Source organism: Acartia tonsa, chromosome 11 (assembly GCF_053477335.1).
Source record: "Acartia tonsa isolate MP-2025a chromosome 11, ASM5347733v1, whole genome shotgun sequence".
Lineage (NCBI taxonomy): Eukaryota > Metazoa > Arthropoda > Copepoda > Calanoida > Acartiidae > Acartia > Acartia tonsa.
Genome location: NC_137270.1, coordinates 23518477 through 23533618, shown reverse-complemented (window position 1 = coordinate 23533618; position 15142 = coordinate 23518477). Strand labels below are relative to the sequence as shown.

Genomic DNA, 15142 nt, shown 5'->3' with positions numbered 1-15142 from the left:
AGCAATTTAAAATAATTACTCATAGAATACCAATCCCTGTTTCCAATAATACTTTTCTTTAAATAGAGTAAATAATATAATTAAATTCTCTCATGAAATTGGTGGGAGGTAAATTTAGATTCCAAATTTGTACAGCACAATAAACGTGCATATTAATTATTCCCTGTTTCATAGACAGCTCTCCGCGGATATTAAAATGAAAAGTTATTAGATTAAAATCAGTTTTGTTATCTCATATGGGCTGAAGGCTCAGGCTAACCAAACTGGTATTAATTTTAAGATTTTTATTTCAGTATTCGTGAAAAATTGTCTATAAATCGGCTATAAATCGGTTTTGAAGCAATACTGCAAAAATATTTATCGAGTATTATCAACATTAATTCATCTTTTTAAAATTTGTAAAAGAATGATTTCCTCTTACACGTGGCTGACCCGTGGCTGCCGAGCCCTGGTATAAATGAATGGGTTGTCACGGCTGTAATAAAATGTGATGTTTACAATTAATTAAGGTAATTAAGGGACGTGACTTTTAGTAAGCCAACAGTTTTGCAACATAGAAAAATCAAGTTTTTTTTGTCTTAGCTGCAATCTTTGGTAGCGAAGCTACTCTTTAGTATTGGCTGTTTGTCAGTCGAAAATTATAGAACTAACCGAAGTGACTTTTAGTAAGCTAACTTTTTAAAATATAACAATTCGTGAATGGATAGAGAATGCATGTGGATATTAGAGAAAATATGTCGTCAATTTAGTTTGCTAACATGGACATAATTTATTGGTCAGTTCGTTCATCCAGTAGAAGGGCAGCGGATGTGGTAGAGGGGTCCGTTATTTTGTCCAGCTACAAGTTTTACTTTAATAGAGTACATGATCCATGTAATAATAAATCCATTAAATCGAGTATCCTTTACTCGGAAGCTGCTATTTTAGATACCATCCCTAAAATCTATAGAAAACCTCTCACCCCCTCCTTATGATCATTTATTGTCAATATGCTTTTAACTTAATTTTGCAATTTTTCTATAAAAAGTTTCCTTATGGTAAACTTAACGCTGCAATTAAAACTAAACCATTAATTGTGATTACGCTACGCAAAAAATGCTTTGATAATATTTTGTTTTTGGTCAGCTTGCCCTGATATTTTTGGACATCATTGTTCTTGCATTTTCTTAGTTGACTTTCATGAGTTGTAATTATTTAATTAAATGTTTGTTATCAAATCTTTCAGCTAATTAGAATATAACATTAAATATTAAAGGTAAACTCTTCTATCTTATCATTATTAAAAAATTGACCTTATTTAAAACCAGATCTTGACCAGTCCAAACCCCCCCCCCCCCCTCTTTATTATCTCAGCTTCTGATAAAGGAAAAAGGCTGGATATTGGAATGTGGTTTGCTTTTCTTAATAGTATTTTTTAGTTGTTAAATCCAATCATTCAGCAATATTTGTTGTAAGGTCTTTTTTTGAACAAACGTAAAATGGTTGCCATTTTTTTACTTTTCAAGCTGGAAGTAAACTTTTAAATGTTAAATTTTACAGAAATAATTACTTAAAACTTTAATTTTCTTAGAGAAATCTAACACGAAAAAAATTCCCAACCTTCGTTATTACGTCAGTCTATATACTTGCTTTTTAGATTAACACAATTTATTAAAAAAATATATTATAATATCTTTAAAACCAAAATGCTCTTTTAATTTCATTTTTCGATAATATGTCATCAATGACTACTTTTATTTTTTTTCTTTAAGTCCACCTAAATTATCATAATATTTGAAAAATGTCGATTTAATGTCATTTACGGCCATTTTTTATCAAGGCAATATAATCTACATATACTATTGAATATAGCCAAACATTGTATTATTATTTAACTGAATTATTATATTTAGTTAAGGTTTAGAATTTCAACTAATTTTTAAATTGTAAAAGGTTGACTTTCATAAGACAGCGGCTGCCGAGCCTTGACTTTTATAATTACAGGAAACATGTACTTAAGGATAGGATTAATGTTTTTATTTCATCTGTACTTTTTATTTTAATTAAAATTATTACAACTGTCAATTTGATAGTAGCGCAACTACATTCTAATTAGTACAGGTCTGTCCGTCTTTCCTATATAAAAATATTTGTTGTTAAATGTCATTTAAAAAAGAAATATTAACAATCAAGAACTCTAGACTATGAAGCTCTTTAAAGTACCTAAATGACATCTTACAATACAAATGACCAATGATAGGCCAGTATGCCATAATTTTTATAGCCACTATAAAAAGTTTCTAAACCAATTGAATTTTTTCTAAGCTTTGCTAATGCTTCGCTACTTATAGACATACTTGTATAAATTGAACATGTTTTTATCTACTTTTTTATGTCCAAAAGGTGTAAAGCTTTTTTTTCTAACAATTAAAATTATGTCCAAAATTAATAAGGGATAAAAAACAGTCCGATAAATTGATATATATCACCAATTGCAATTTACAAAATTACCACTTATGTAGTTAGTGAAAAAAAAAGAAATTTGCTTGTTTATACAACCCAATCATAAATATCAAGTCCACAAAATTTCAACCTACGACTGAAATATCGTATTTATATACTTTTAATGAATGTGTATTTGTATAAAATTCTAATTAATTCTTTTCTTCTCTTTCTTATATAAAAAGTAACATAAAACGTGAGTATAGCATGGATCTAAAGGGATAAGACAATGGCCGATAAATGAATGTACATCCCCAATGATTACCACTTCTGTAGATTACAATTAGTTGTTGAAACGTTTGGACACTCAACTTAATAAAATAACCGATCAAAATTTATTAAGAGTCCCCAAAGTTGTTAAGCCAACAAATAAGAAAACGTTATTATAAAATTTTGGGGACTAGTATAATAAACAGGCCAATGTCCCCTCCCTCCCTCCCTGAATATTTATGTTTGAGAATACTCTGTCATTATTTTGAGTGCACTTCTTAATCACATTAAACCATGCTGGTTTCTGTATATTGTATATTCCAGGCAGGGAGGGGACATTGGGCTGTGCATTACACTAGTCCCCAAAGTTTATTGTAACGTTTTCTTATTCGTTTAGCCCAACAACTTTGGGGACTTATTTAATTTTCGATTGGTTGGTTCATAAAGTTGAGTGTTTAAACCTTTCAACCACTAATTGTAATTACATAATAGATATTTTTGTATATTATAATTGGGGATGTACATACATTTTTCGGGCATTGTATTATACCAAGTTAGATCCTTGGTATATTTACAGGGATCTTAAGGGGTAAGTCAGGGAAAGATAAATTGAGTTTGTCCTCAATGGTGATAAACAAAATTACCCATTCTATAGATTTAAAATATTGATAGAAAAGATTGAACTCCGAAATTTGGAACTATTCTGTCAAAAAGTTTATGATTTAACAAATAAGTTAATGTTGTTATAAAACTTTGGGTACAAGTGTAATTTAAAGTCCAAAATCCCATTTATGTAAATATCTATCTATCTATCTATCTAAATACTAGTCTAAGACGGATAGCTCTGATCTTTAAACTATGTTAGAATCATTCTATAGATTGCCAACTTTGTGTAAGGATTTAATAATAGTTATTTCTTGCATCGTATTATAAACGGCTTTCCGCGGATATAGAAAGCTGGATATAAACGGCTTTCCGCGGATATAGAAAGCTGGATATAATACGATGCTAGACATAGTTTTTTTCGTATGGATGAGAACCGGTTCCTATCCACCGGATTCGAATAAATACGAGAAAAAAATTTATTTATAAAATGGTGAACAACTTTATAATTAAGTCTTTAGATGCATGATAGAACGTCAGTAAAAAGTATCCTGTACTCTAAGCAGTTTTTGCATTTAGGAATGATGTCATCCTTGCTTACTTTCTATAATTAGGGTCCGTACGTCCGTCCGTCCGGAACGGATAGCTTTTTTCGTTAATTTAGGCATGATAGAATTGTCCTACCGATTTCAAACTCTGCATGGTGATTCTTTTAGTAGTTAGGTACGTAGCAACTCTATAATCATTACCAGAATGTCCGTACGTCCATTTTAAACATGTTAATTTTTTTTACTTTTTTAACAACAATTCTTTATGTGATAAAATCATCCGAATGATCTGATTTTTGGTGTACTTTTTCCTGTTACAAAACTGTACAATATTTTGAGCGAACCATCTCTTTAATCACGTCCTAAAAATGTCAGTATGTCCTTAAACAGAATTTTGTATTTAAGAAATTTTGTAACAAATTTACGTATAATTTTGTCAAAACTTATTTATTCAAATTTTGTATTTTCAGTCCTTATACTCAACAAGAGTTAATGCTCGTCTGTCATACCGTTTCAGAGTTAAGCTTTTATGGATATTGCCATCCTTGTTTTATTATTTACTAAGTATATTTGCGATTACTTTTATTTAATGAAATCTTCCAATTTTTAACATTTACAAAACAGTCTGCTTTATTGCATCAAGATCCATGACAGATCCATATAGGAAATAAACGTCTATAAATGAGCTCGAGTCTTCCAATGGTAAAGTGTTTAAAACTCATAGTGCTCCAATAATCCTCATTAAACTCTCATTGACCAAAGCGATAAGACCTTTATTCTATTTGTTTATGGAATGAATTAAGTTTTTCACTTCATGTAGATATTTGAATTACATTGAAGTATTTAATCCTTTTTTCAAAAATAAAAAATATACGTTCATAATAGAGTAAATCTAAGAAAACTGTATTTTAAAAGAATTCGATTGTGGCGACACTTCCTTTGTGTCAAAATATTAAAACTAAAATTTTAATCATATTAACCCTTTGGTGATGGTAATGTGAAAAAAATATAATTGAAAAAATATTTTTAAAAACATTCAAATTAACAAATATTTACTTCTTTCTTTTAGATAGTAATGGCGGGGGAGGAAAATTGATTTATTGAGAAATAGATATGTACTTATAGAAAACTAGCCAATAGCGATATAGTTATATTGAGCCAACTCTAGTGAGTACATATGGTAATATCATTATTGCATGAATATAAAAAATATGCACTTATTAAATTAACATTATCATAATACACATATAGAAATTTATACTAGTAGCTACTCTTGGAGAGGGAGGGGACATTAGACACTGATACCAAAATCTTATTTGTTGTCTTAAAAACTGTGGGAACTTATTGAATTTTAATTAGTTTGTTTTAAAATATAAGTGTCCAAACATTTTCGACAAATAATTTTAGACCACAGAATTGGCAATTTATTTTATGATCATTGGGGATGTATATCAATTTATAGTTCATTGCAAATCCCCCGAGATCTCTGGAAAAAAATACCAAATTAAAATATACTTACATGTTAAATCCAGCTTTATTGAAGTAGAAATGGGGGCCGTCTGGTTGTTGTTCGAAGCCTGATTTAGCAAAAAATTCACTGACTTTTTTGGAGGATTTTTTTTCATATATTTTAGAAGATTTTTTCTATATTTCAGAAATGAAATAAATATAGAATGACTATTTTTAGGTTGTCATTTATTTGAAGTTAAATATGTTCATTTTATACTCTTCTTAATATGTAAAAGAAAAAAGATATATTCTTTTATTTTGTATTTAACCAAGAAAATCAGAGCTCGGCAGTTGTGTCTTTGATAAGGAAGCTTTTTATAGTGCCTAAAAAATGACGACATACTGGCCTACCATTAGTCATTGTATATTGGCCTGCCATTGGTAATTTGTCTTGTATGACGTCATCTTTTTTATAGATACTAAAAAGAGCTTCTGCAGATAGCTGCGACTGTCCATAAAATTTTGAAAAAAAAGTAATGTTTCAAGTAATATGACTTAACTGTTTTTGTTGAAAATATTCAGCAGTAGCTAGCAAAAAGAAACGACAAGAGCTGTCCAATCGCAATCAGTCGCAATAATTTTTAAACTGCAAACATCGCAGCTTAGACTTTAAATTTTCAATTTTAAAAAGGCGGCTGCCGATCCCTAGTAAATGTCTAGAAAAGTTATCTATATTAGTTCAATATTGACTGTCTCTAATATTACATAATTTTTTTCTCCATATTTCTTTATTCAAAATTTTCTTTTTTGAACGCCATAAAAATTTCTTCAAAAATATGGCAATTATAAAAAGCAAGAGTTTTATAATTAATAACAGTTCAAATTTCTTCAAAAATATGGCAATTATAAAAAGCAAGAGTTTTATAATTAATAACAGTTCAGTGCCAACTATTACTATTTTCAAAAAGTTTAAAAATGTATCATTAAGGTAAACCTACATGTAAAAAAAAAACAATAAAATATATTATAATAGTTCTCTTTTTGCAATAAGATACATAATCTATAAGTTCATATTAATAAAGTTTTTTAGGTCAACATTACAAACTTTTCTCCCCAGTTATTTCTCCTTTTTTTCCTCTTTTTATATAAAAAATTTCATTATTAATATTAGATTTATTAGATTAATATCCACTGGATTAAAACCATACTGAAAAATTATGTGTAGCATAGTACAAAAGACATTTTTCTACGAATACTAAAATAAAAATGATAATTTTAATATTAAGCCAAAGGCCAAGGCTAACAAAACTGGTTTTAAAATTTTTCATTTTAATATCTCCGGAAAGCTGTCTATAATACGATGAGATAAATAACTATTTTAGTATTTTTGGGATCCAATCTATTTTTAAGTTCTAAAAGGTACATAATACATATAAGGTAAGCATTATGTCTTTTGTTTCTACTAAAAAGGGTTAGGTGGCATTTTAGCATATTTTTAGCATTTTTCTTACCCACACACACATTTACTTTTGTTTAGCTTTCAATTAGTACAGTAAATATCAGACAAAAAAGAATATGTAAATAGCCCCAAAAATAGCTTTGCAATCCTTCTAATAAAGTAATAGGATGTTTGTCTGTCTGTCTCTTGTACCGAAAGGTTTTGCTAAGAACCTCGTAAAAGTGTCTGACTATGACGTCAGAAAAAATTAACAATTAACCAATGAGAGATCGCTATACATTTTACCATTGGTCAATTACAGTGAATACTGGCTTCTCATTGGTTAATTGTTATTTTTTTCTGACGTCATAGTCAGACACTTTTACGAGGTTCTTTTGCTAAGCGCCGAACCGATATGGTTCATCTTTACAGTGTAGCTTCTCATATGGCCTGGGAAGGTTTACAGATATTTTGGAGGAGGGCACCACCACCCTCCTATAAGAAATCGCAAAAAGCATGAAAAACATAACAAACTCCATCTAGAGGCGAAAAACTTTTAGGCCTTTTATGTTTATATAACTGAACCAAAGCTTGCTAATGAAGTGCATGACTGCTCAGCCAAACGTCCTAAACTCTTTGAGTTTGATTGCAATACATTTTTCTTAAGTCCTAACTGTGCTATTGCATGTTAATTATTTTTAACGTATTTATATATGTCGCGATGTTGGAACGAGATTCGAACCTATCACCTTCCCGACAGCGCGGAGCAAATCAGGGAGGGAGGGGACAATGGTCTGTTTATTATAATTTATAAAAAAAATTATATTAACATTGTCTTATTTGTTGGCATAACAACTTTGTGGACTTTATTGAATTTTGTTTCGTTTATTTATTATGTTGAGTGTACAACTAGTACTTTTAATCTACAGAGGGGTAATTTTGTGTATCACTATTGATTAGAAGTATAACAATTTATTGGCCATTGTCTTATCCCTTTAATTTTCCCTTTTTTTCTGTAAAATGATCAAATGTTTCATATTTTCATGGTTAAACTTATATGGGTAAATGGCTAATATTTGTCTGCTAAACGCAGGGAGGGAGGGGACATTGGACAGTCAATTAAAACCTATCACTTAAGTTTTATAAACATGTTGGCTTAAAAACTTTGGGTGATTTTGTAAAATCTTTAAATCAATAATTTTAACCAACAGAAGGCACAAATTTGTTTGCTATTATTTTGAATATACATCAATTTTTCGTCCATTGTCTTATCCATTAGGATCCCTGGAAAACGTTACTAAACAACTGATAAATATTTAGATGTAAAATTAACATAAATATGGCAAGGTATTCAAGATTTTTGCTCTATTAATATTTTTTAACTATTTTTTTATACTTTAGAGGGACATACAGACAATTAAGTTATATAGTAGCTGCGCTGTTATTAAAATGTGAGTGAATTATTTTCCTGGCAGGTATAGAGAGCATGGAGGTCTGATCTGGACACTTTCTTGATCACTAGCCGGTTGATAACCTGATATAGATTACATTATTAGATTCTTGATTGATTGATTGATTGATAGATAGATAGGAAATAGATAGATAGGTTTATTGATAGATAGATGTAGGTAATAAATATATTGGATTGATTGATAAATAGATATATAGGAAATAGTTAGATTAGATTGATTAATAGATAGATATGTAGTTAAGTATGTAAATTCGGTTGATTGATAGATAGATAAGTATTGAAATAAAGAGATAATTATAGATAGATATGAATTGGTAGATAAATGAATAGATTAAGTGATAGATATACACATGAATACATTGAGAAATATATAAGTAAATTATACATTAATCTATCAATAAATTCAAATAGAAAGAAATAGATGAAGGAAAAAAGTAGACTAAAAGAAATACAAATATATACAGAAATTTCTATGGATAGATTACAAACCAAATAAAGGATAAAATAAAAATTAGGTAAATTAATCGATGATTATCTATAATACAAAGTAAAAAGATGTCTCTCTGTCTGTCTGAAGCTTATTATCTCAGTTACCACTGGGCTCTACTGGTCCCGGGATAGTTTAATTTTTTTTTTTTTTTAGCTAAATAAGTCTTTCTTCCCAATTTTGTTTTAAAAATCTAAAATAGGAAAAATTAGGCTCGTCAAACTTCTTGGGGCAAAGCCCCTAGAGGCTAGAGGCGAAGCCGCTAGTATTACAGGTAAAATATTTTAAAAATGGAGAAAAAATGTACAAAATATCTTTTGAACAAAATATATTTCACAAGAAAAGTTAAAATATATATTTTGCCATTATAAGGTTCTTAAAAAGTAAGATTTTAAGAGCCTTAAAAATATGGAATTTTTTATAGGTAAAAATTTATAAAAAAAATCTTTTGAAGTATCTATTTTCAAGTTAAAAACGACAATAATCTTTAAGATTTTTATGAAATTAGTAAAAAGAAGCCAGATAATAATTTTTAATATTTAAAGAGTGGATTGATGTAAAAAATGTATAATTGTCAGGTATTGACAATTGACGGTAAATTTATCCCCAAATGATGAACACAGTAATAGTGTCTGACTGATTATGACGTAACAAAAAAAAATTAGCCAATGAGAGGCCGTTATTGACCAATGGTAAAATTTATAGTGGTCTCTCATTGGCTAATTTTTTTTGTTACGTCATAATCAGTCAGACACTATTACTGTGTTCCCAAATGATGATAAACAAAATTATAATATCTGTAGATTAAAGTTTACATTATTGGTTGATATGCTTACGCTATATTTATTATGTCTTTGTTAATTTATAGTTGACTTAAAAAATAATTGGCTTTTTACATTTATTGTCTCTATACATTTGTAGAAAACACCCAATCTATGAAAGCAATCAATTACAGGCAAATTTACTGTCGATTTTATACAGTATATATTCTGTACATACGGGTTTTGCAACTAATTACAACTGTGTACAAAACAGAGAGGTTGTTAACTTTTAGAAGGAGTAATTAAATATCTATTGGCCATTGTACTTTTTAAAGATGCATACATTATTGGACTACTAGGCAACTGCCACTAAGTTATCGCCAAAACCATCTCATGTCTAATTAGTTCACATGGATAGGTTTTCTTTTTATTTTACAAAAGAACTTAATAGAGCTGAAAAAAATCTAACAAACGAAAAGTTTAAAAGAATATAAAATAACTAGAGTTGGCTCGATATAATTATCTCCCTGTTGGCTAGTTTTCTATATGCATATCTATTTCTCAATAAATCTATTTTCCTCACCCGGCATTACTATCTCAAAGAAAGTAAATATTTAATAATCTAAATGATTTTAAAAAGATTTTTTAAATTATATTTTTTTCTTAACATTACCATCACCAAAGGGTTAATGATGATGATTACAATTTTAGTTTAATATTTGAACACACAAAGTGTCGCCACAATCGAATTCTTTTAAAATAGAGTTTTCTTAAATTTATTATATTATAAATTTAAATTTTCTTTTTTATGATTAGAAATTAAATACATTGATATAAGGTAAATAGCAACATGAAATTAAAAAAAGGAATTTATTTTTAATGAAGTAAAATAATGGGTCTTATCGTTCTGGGCAATGAGAGTTTATTATGGATTATTGGAGCACTATGAGTTTTAAACAAATATTCCTTGGAAAACTTGAGCTCGTTTATAGACATTTATTTCCTATATATATCTGACATGGATCTTGAAGCAATTAAGCAGGCCATTTTGTACATGTTAAAAATTGGAAGATTTCATTAGATAAAAGTTATCGCAAATATACTTAGTAAATAAGTTTTTTTTGTCTAACTACTGAACCAATTGAGATCTCCATGTTAGAGAAGCTTTACATTCATTTTAAGATTTAAGTATTAGGATTGTTCTAGGCTATTTTACTTCCCTCCCTCTCTACTATGCATTGATACAAGTTGATCCTTTTTTGGGCAAATACATTCTGTTTATATAAAAATCACGCATCTGACAGAGCAGCAGTAAGTGGTGTGTATTTGACGTGGCTAGAGCGATAATATGATAAGCAGCCATGTCCTTCATTCAAATTGACATTTCATACAGGGAGGGAATGGACACTACATAAAAAAATTAGGAATATTCCCTTTCGTGGCAACGCCGCTTAAGAGGCGAATCTTCGTATTTTTAAAATGGCTTTTTATAGGTTATTTTTGGTTAGGTTAGGTTATATTGGGTTAGGTGATTGCCCTACAGGGTTAGACAACTGGCCCTGCAGGGTTAGAAATAGGAGAAAACTTACTGTAAAAAATACCAAGAATCGCCCCTTAAGGTGCGTTGCTACGAAAGGGACTATACCCAAAAATTTGACTTTAGCTTTAGGAACTTGAATTTTGATTGGTTGTTTCCATACTAGTAGTGGAACCAAAAATTCATAGAGGGGGTGATTTTGTTTATAATCAATTGGGATGAATATCAATGTATCGTCCATTATCTTGTCCCTTAGGAACCCTGAACTTATTACAATACATACAATATACAAACAGGGAGGGAGGGGACATTGGGCTATTTATTACACTAGTCCCCAAAGTTTTAAATTGACGTCTACTCTTCAGTTGCCTAAACAACTTTGGGAACCTTTAATGACTTTTAGTTGGTTGGTTCATTATGTTAACTGTTTAAACGATTCAACCAGTAATTGAATCTAGAACAGAAAAAAATTTCCGCAATCATTTGGTATGTGCATCAATTTATCGCCCATTGTCTTATCCCTTTAGATCCCTGATATACAATATATGTCCAAAGATGGTTATCATATCTCTCTTATCTTCATGGATTCAGGGATAAGACAATACACGCTGAATTAATCTTAACCCCAAAGTTTTTATGCATTAATTTGTATTTTATAGGTTGCACATTTTGGGGGAAAATAAGGGGTGTAAATCAATGATTGTCTCCTATTTCCCTGAAAAAAATCTTACAAATTATTGGACATGATAAAAGAAACTGGAAATATTTATTTGTTTGCAGCTTAGCTACTCTACAAATAATTAGTTTTTGTCTGTTTGTTTGTAGGTCATGTATCCATAATTCAATTATAAATAGAGTCTCTCTCTTTCTTTCTTACTTTTTCTTTGAAATTCAATTAATTGCATGGATATAAAGGGATAAGACAATAGCCGATAAATTGATGTACATCCCAATTGATGACAAACAAATTTATCCCTTATGTAAATTACACACAGTGGTTGAAACTTTCGGACACTCTACTTATTGGATCAACCATTAAAAATTAAATGAAAGCCTTTAAAACTGTTACACCAACCAATCAGAGAACATTGTGATAAAACTTTAGTGACGAGTGTAATAAATAGTCCAATGCCTTCTCCCTTCCTGATTTGATAAAAGGCGTATAATAACAAATGCATGACAAACAATGATCATATAAATCAAAACACTTTTCTTCCCCACATCTGTTTAGGATAAAAGAACATTTTTTGGCACATGCAAAAAAGGTGTTTGTATTAGCGGAATTGTATTTAGTTAATAGCATTTTTTTCTCCTTATTTTAGTACCGAAGCTTCAGTAATTTGTGTTTTGTTGGTCAATTTTACCATTTGATGATAAATTGGTGTACATTCCCAATAATGATAGTAAACAAAATTATCCTATTTGCAGATTACAATTCATAGTTAAAATTAAAATTAAATTATAGTAGTATGTATTTAAGCCCATTAAGCCAACGAATAATGAACTTTTTTTTATAAAACGGTGCTAGCCAATATAATTTACAATCCAATGTCCCCTCCCTCCTAGTATATTGGACAATATCAGCAATTTCAAGGGATAAGACAATAGCCGATAAATTGATGTTTATCCCCGATGATGATACACAAAATGATACATTCAGTAGATTACAATTTGTGGTTGAAGCGTTAAAACCTCAACTCAATGAACCAACCAATCAAAATTCAATGAAAGTCCCCAAGTTTGTTAAGCCAAAGAATAAGAAAATATTTTTATAAAACTTTGGGGAATAGTGTAATTTACAATCGTATGCCCCCTCCCTCCCTGCATATAAGACGATAGAGTTATCAAACAAAAAACTACAATGAGACAAAATATTATTTGTATTAAGATGCTATTTTAAAATATTTGCATATTTATATGGTAACTCTGAAAAAACCTTTCATGTAAATTTCTTAAGCCCCGCCCCTCAGATTATGACAGATATTATAACAATTTATTTTTCTTGAACATGATAAAATCAAATTTGTATTAAATAGTAGCAGCACATCTATTCTGTGACTAGGACGTCCGTAAAAAAAATATTTTTAACTTATAATAATTAATAAAGTTAGAGTAAATTTTTTTCAGATAAAAATGAACCACAATACCAATTGATTGGTTAGTTCAAACTATCAGTAACCAAATAAGGTAGCTGGACAAAGTGTCTTAAAAAATCAGCCTTGAGACGTCTTCAAAATGAGGGATAATCCATCTCTTCATATCGGTTTTCTTTTCCACTTCTCCTCGCATCTCCCTCATTTTTATGACGTCACGTGGCTGATTTCTGAGAAACTTTGTCCGGCAACTAAATTAGGCGTAAAATTTTGAATGTAAATCAGTTTATCTTCTATTGTCATATACCTTAATAGATGTGTACAATATAAGATAACACTATGGAAAAAACGGTGTAGCAAAGCAACTCTATAAATGTTCATACATGTAAAGTAAAAAAGAAGTTACTCACCTTATGGTTTAAGAATTGAGGGTTTGATTTGAGTAGAACATGGTCTTTCCACCAAGTAACGTCAGGGGTGGGGTTACCTCCCAACACCTCACATCTGATTTCTATGTCATCTCCCTCCCTGAAAAATGACACAATATTAGTTTAAAAATAATCCGCTAGAAATCGCTCGAGTTCGGGCTCCACACAAAGATGTTAGTACATAATAAATTCGCTTGGTGATATTTTGGGTCAGACTCACAATAAATGTAAAAGTATAGATGTATAATCCAGACAGCTACCTGCCCCAAGTGGCAGAAGCCATTTCAGTTAGCTAGCAAATTGCTTATTGTTGATTTGTAAGGACTGAGTTTATATTTCCGACGCTATTAGCTGATTCCAAAGAACCAACACAAAAAGGGACATCTTTCTGAAGGATGGGAGTATTTACTAAGATAGAAATAGATGAATATAAAATAGATTAATAGATAGACCGAATAGATAAAATTTCACCTAGTTAAATAGATGTTTAGATGAGTAGATTGATAAAAAAGATAAATCCAAATATAAATTTGATGAAAATAATTTAAAGGATAGCCAGAGAAATATATAGATAACAAATATACTGATAAATAATTTAAAAATGTGGAATTTTGTACTTATTTAGTTGTTCACATAACAAAATATACATTACAAAACTAGGCCTAGAAAACAAAAAAAAAGAATTGTAGGAAATAAAAAAGAATAACAAACTAACTTTTTTTTTGTAAAAGAAACAGAGATAATTATGATACAAAATATTATTACATTAGTATCCACAGATTTATAAAAAAAACGTTTTTTTTCTTCTTGGCTTAACAACTTTTGGTTGGTTCATTAAGTCTAAATATTTCAACCACTAATCATAATTTACAGAAGGAGCAATTTTGTTTATCGTCATTGGAGATGTACATTAATTTATCGGCAATTATAAATTCTTTAGATTCCTGCCTAATCCTCATATGTTAAAAACGGTACTTATATTGAATATGTAAATATTAAAAACTTTACTTTGTCCACTAAATAGGCTTAATAATATATTTTTTTTCTTCTTAAGGCTTCCAGACAAAGGTTGAACAATAAAGGATCCCTATCCCCGAGCAGAATTGTTGTAAGGAATGAAGAAAGAGAATGACGGATTTTGTCAAAACTTTGTACATCAATCATTGTTATTTAAGTTTCTGCAACCCTGCGAAAATGAAAATTACAAAGAGAAATTTTGTAATTTCTAGGGAAAAGCAGATGCAACTCTTATCATATTGGGTGTTTTTGCTGTATACGGGGAAGAAATGCCGCAATTAATTTCTATTATAAATCTGTATATCAAGTAATGGATTATTATTTTTTTCAAACCGAAATTACCCTCACTGCAAAAGACAATTGTATTTTGTTGCCTAATGTGTTTGATATTGTTTGAATCGCACAGTAAGGAATTCAAGAAAATGAAAGGATCTACTAAAAAGATTCAATTAATGTAATATATTCTAAGAACTAACTAGTTTGTGAATAATGTGTGTCTTTATATGAATTTATATCATTCTCACTATAATTTACTTTATTTTGCTAAAAACAAAACATTCACTGTTTTTCATGAAATACCAAGTCCTTACTTGAATTAGTAAAAAGGTTAAATGGGCGA

General features: G+C 29.6%; 1 protein-coding gene across 1 annotated transcript in view; it reads right to left on the bottom strand.

Annotated features, from left to right (window-relative positions):
• Nucleotides 1-15142, bottom strand: part of LOC145331199 (synaptogenesis protein syg-2-like) — a 136182-nt gene that overhangs the window by 18094 nt on the left and 102946 nt on the right. The window contains exons 7-9 of the mRNA XM_080175818.1: nucleotides 13489-13606; nucleotides 8201-8263; nucleotides 5362-5422 (exon numbers count right to left, since the gene is read on the bottom strand). Of these exons, the coding sequence (XP_080031944.1) occupies nucleotides 5362-5422; nucleotides 8201-8263; nucleotides 13489-13606 (242 nt within the window). The remainder of the gene's footprint in view (nucleotides 1-5361; nucleotides 5423-8200; nucleotides 8264-13488; nucleotides 13607-15142) is intronic.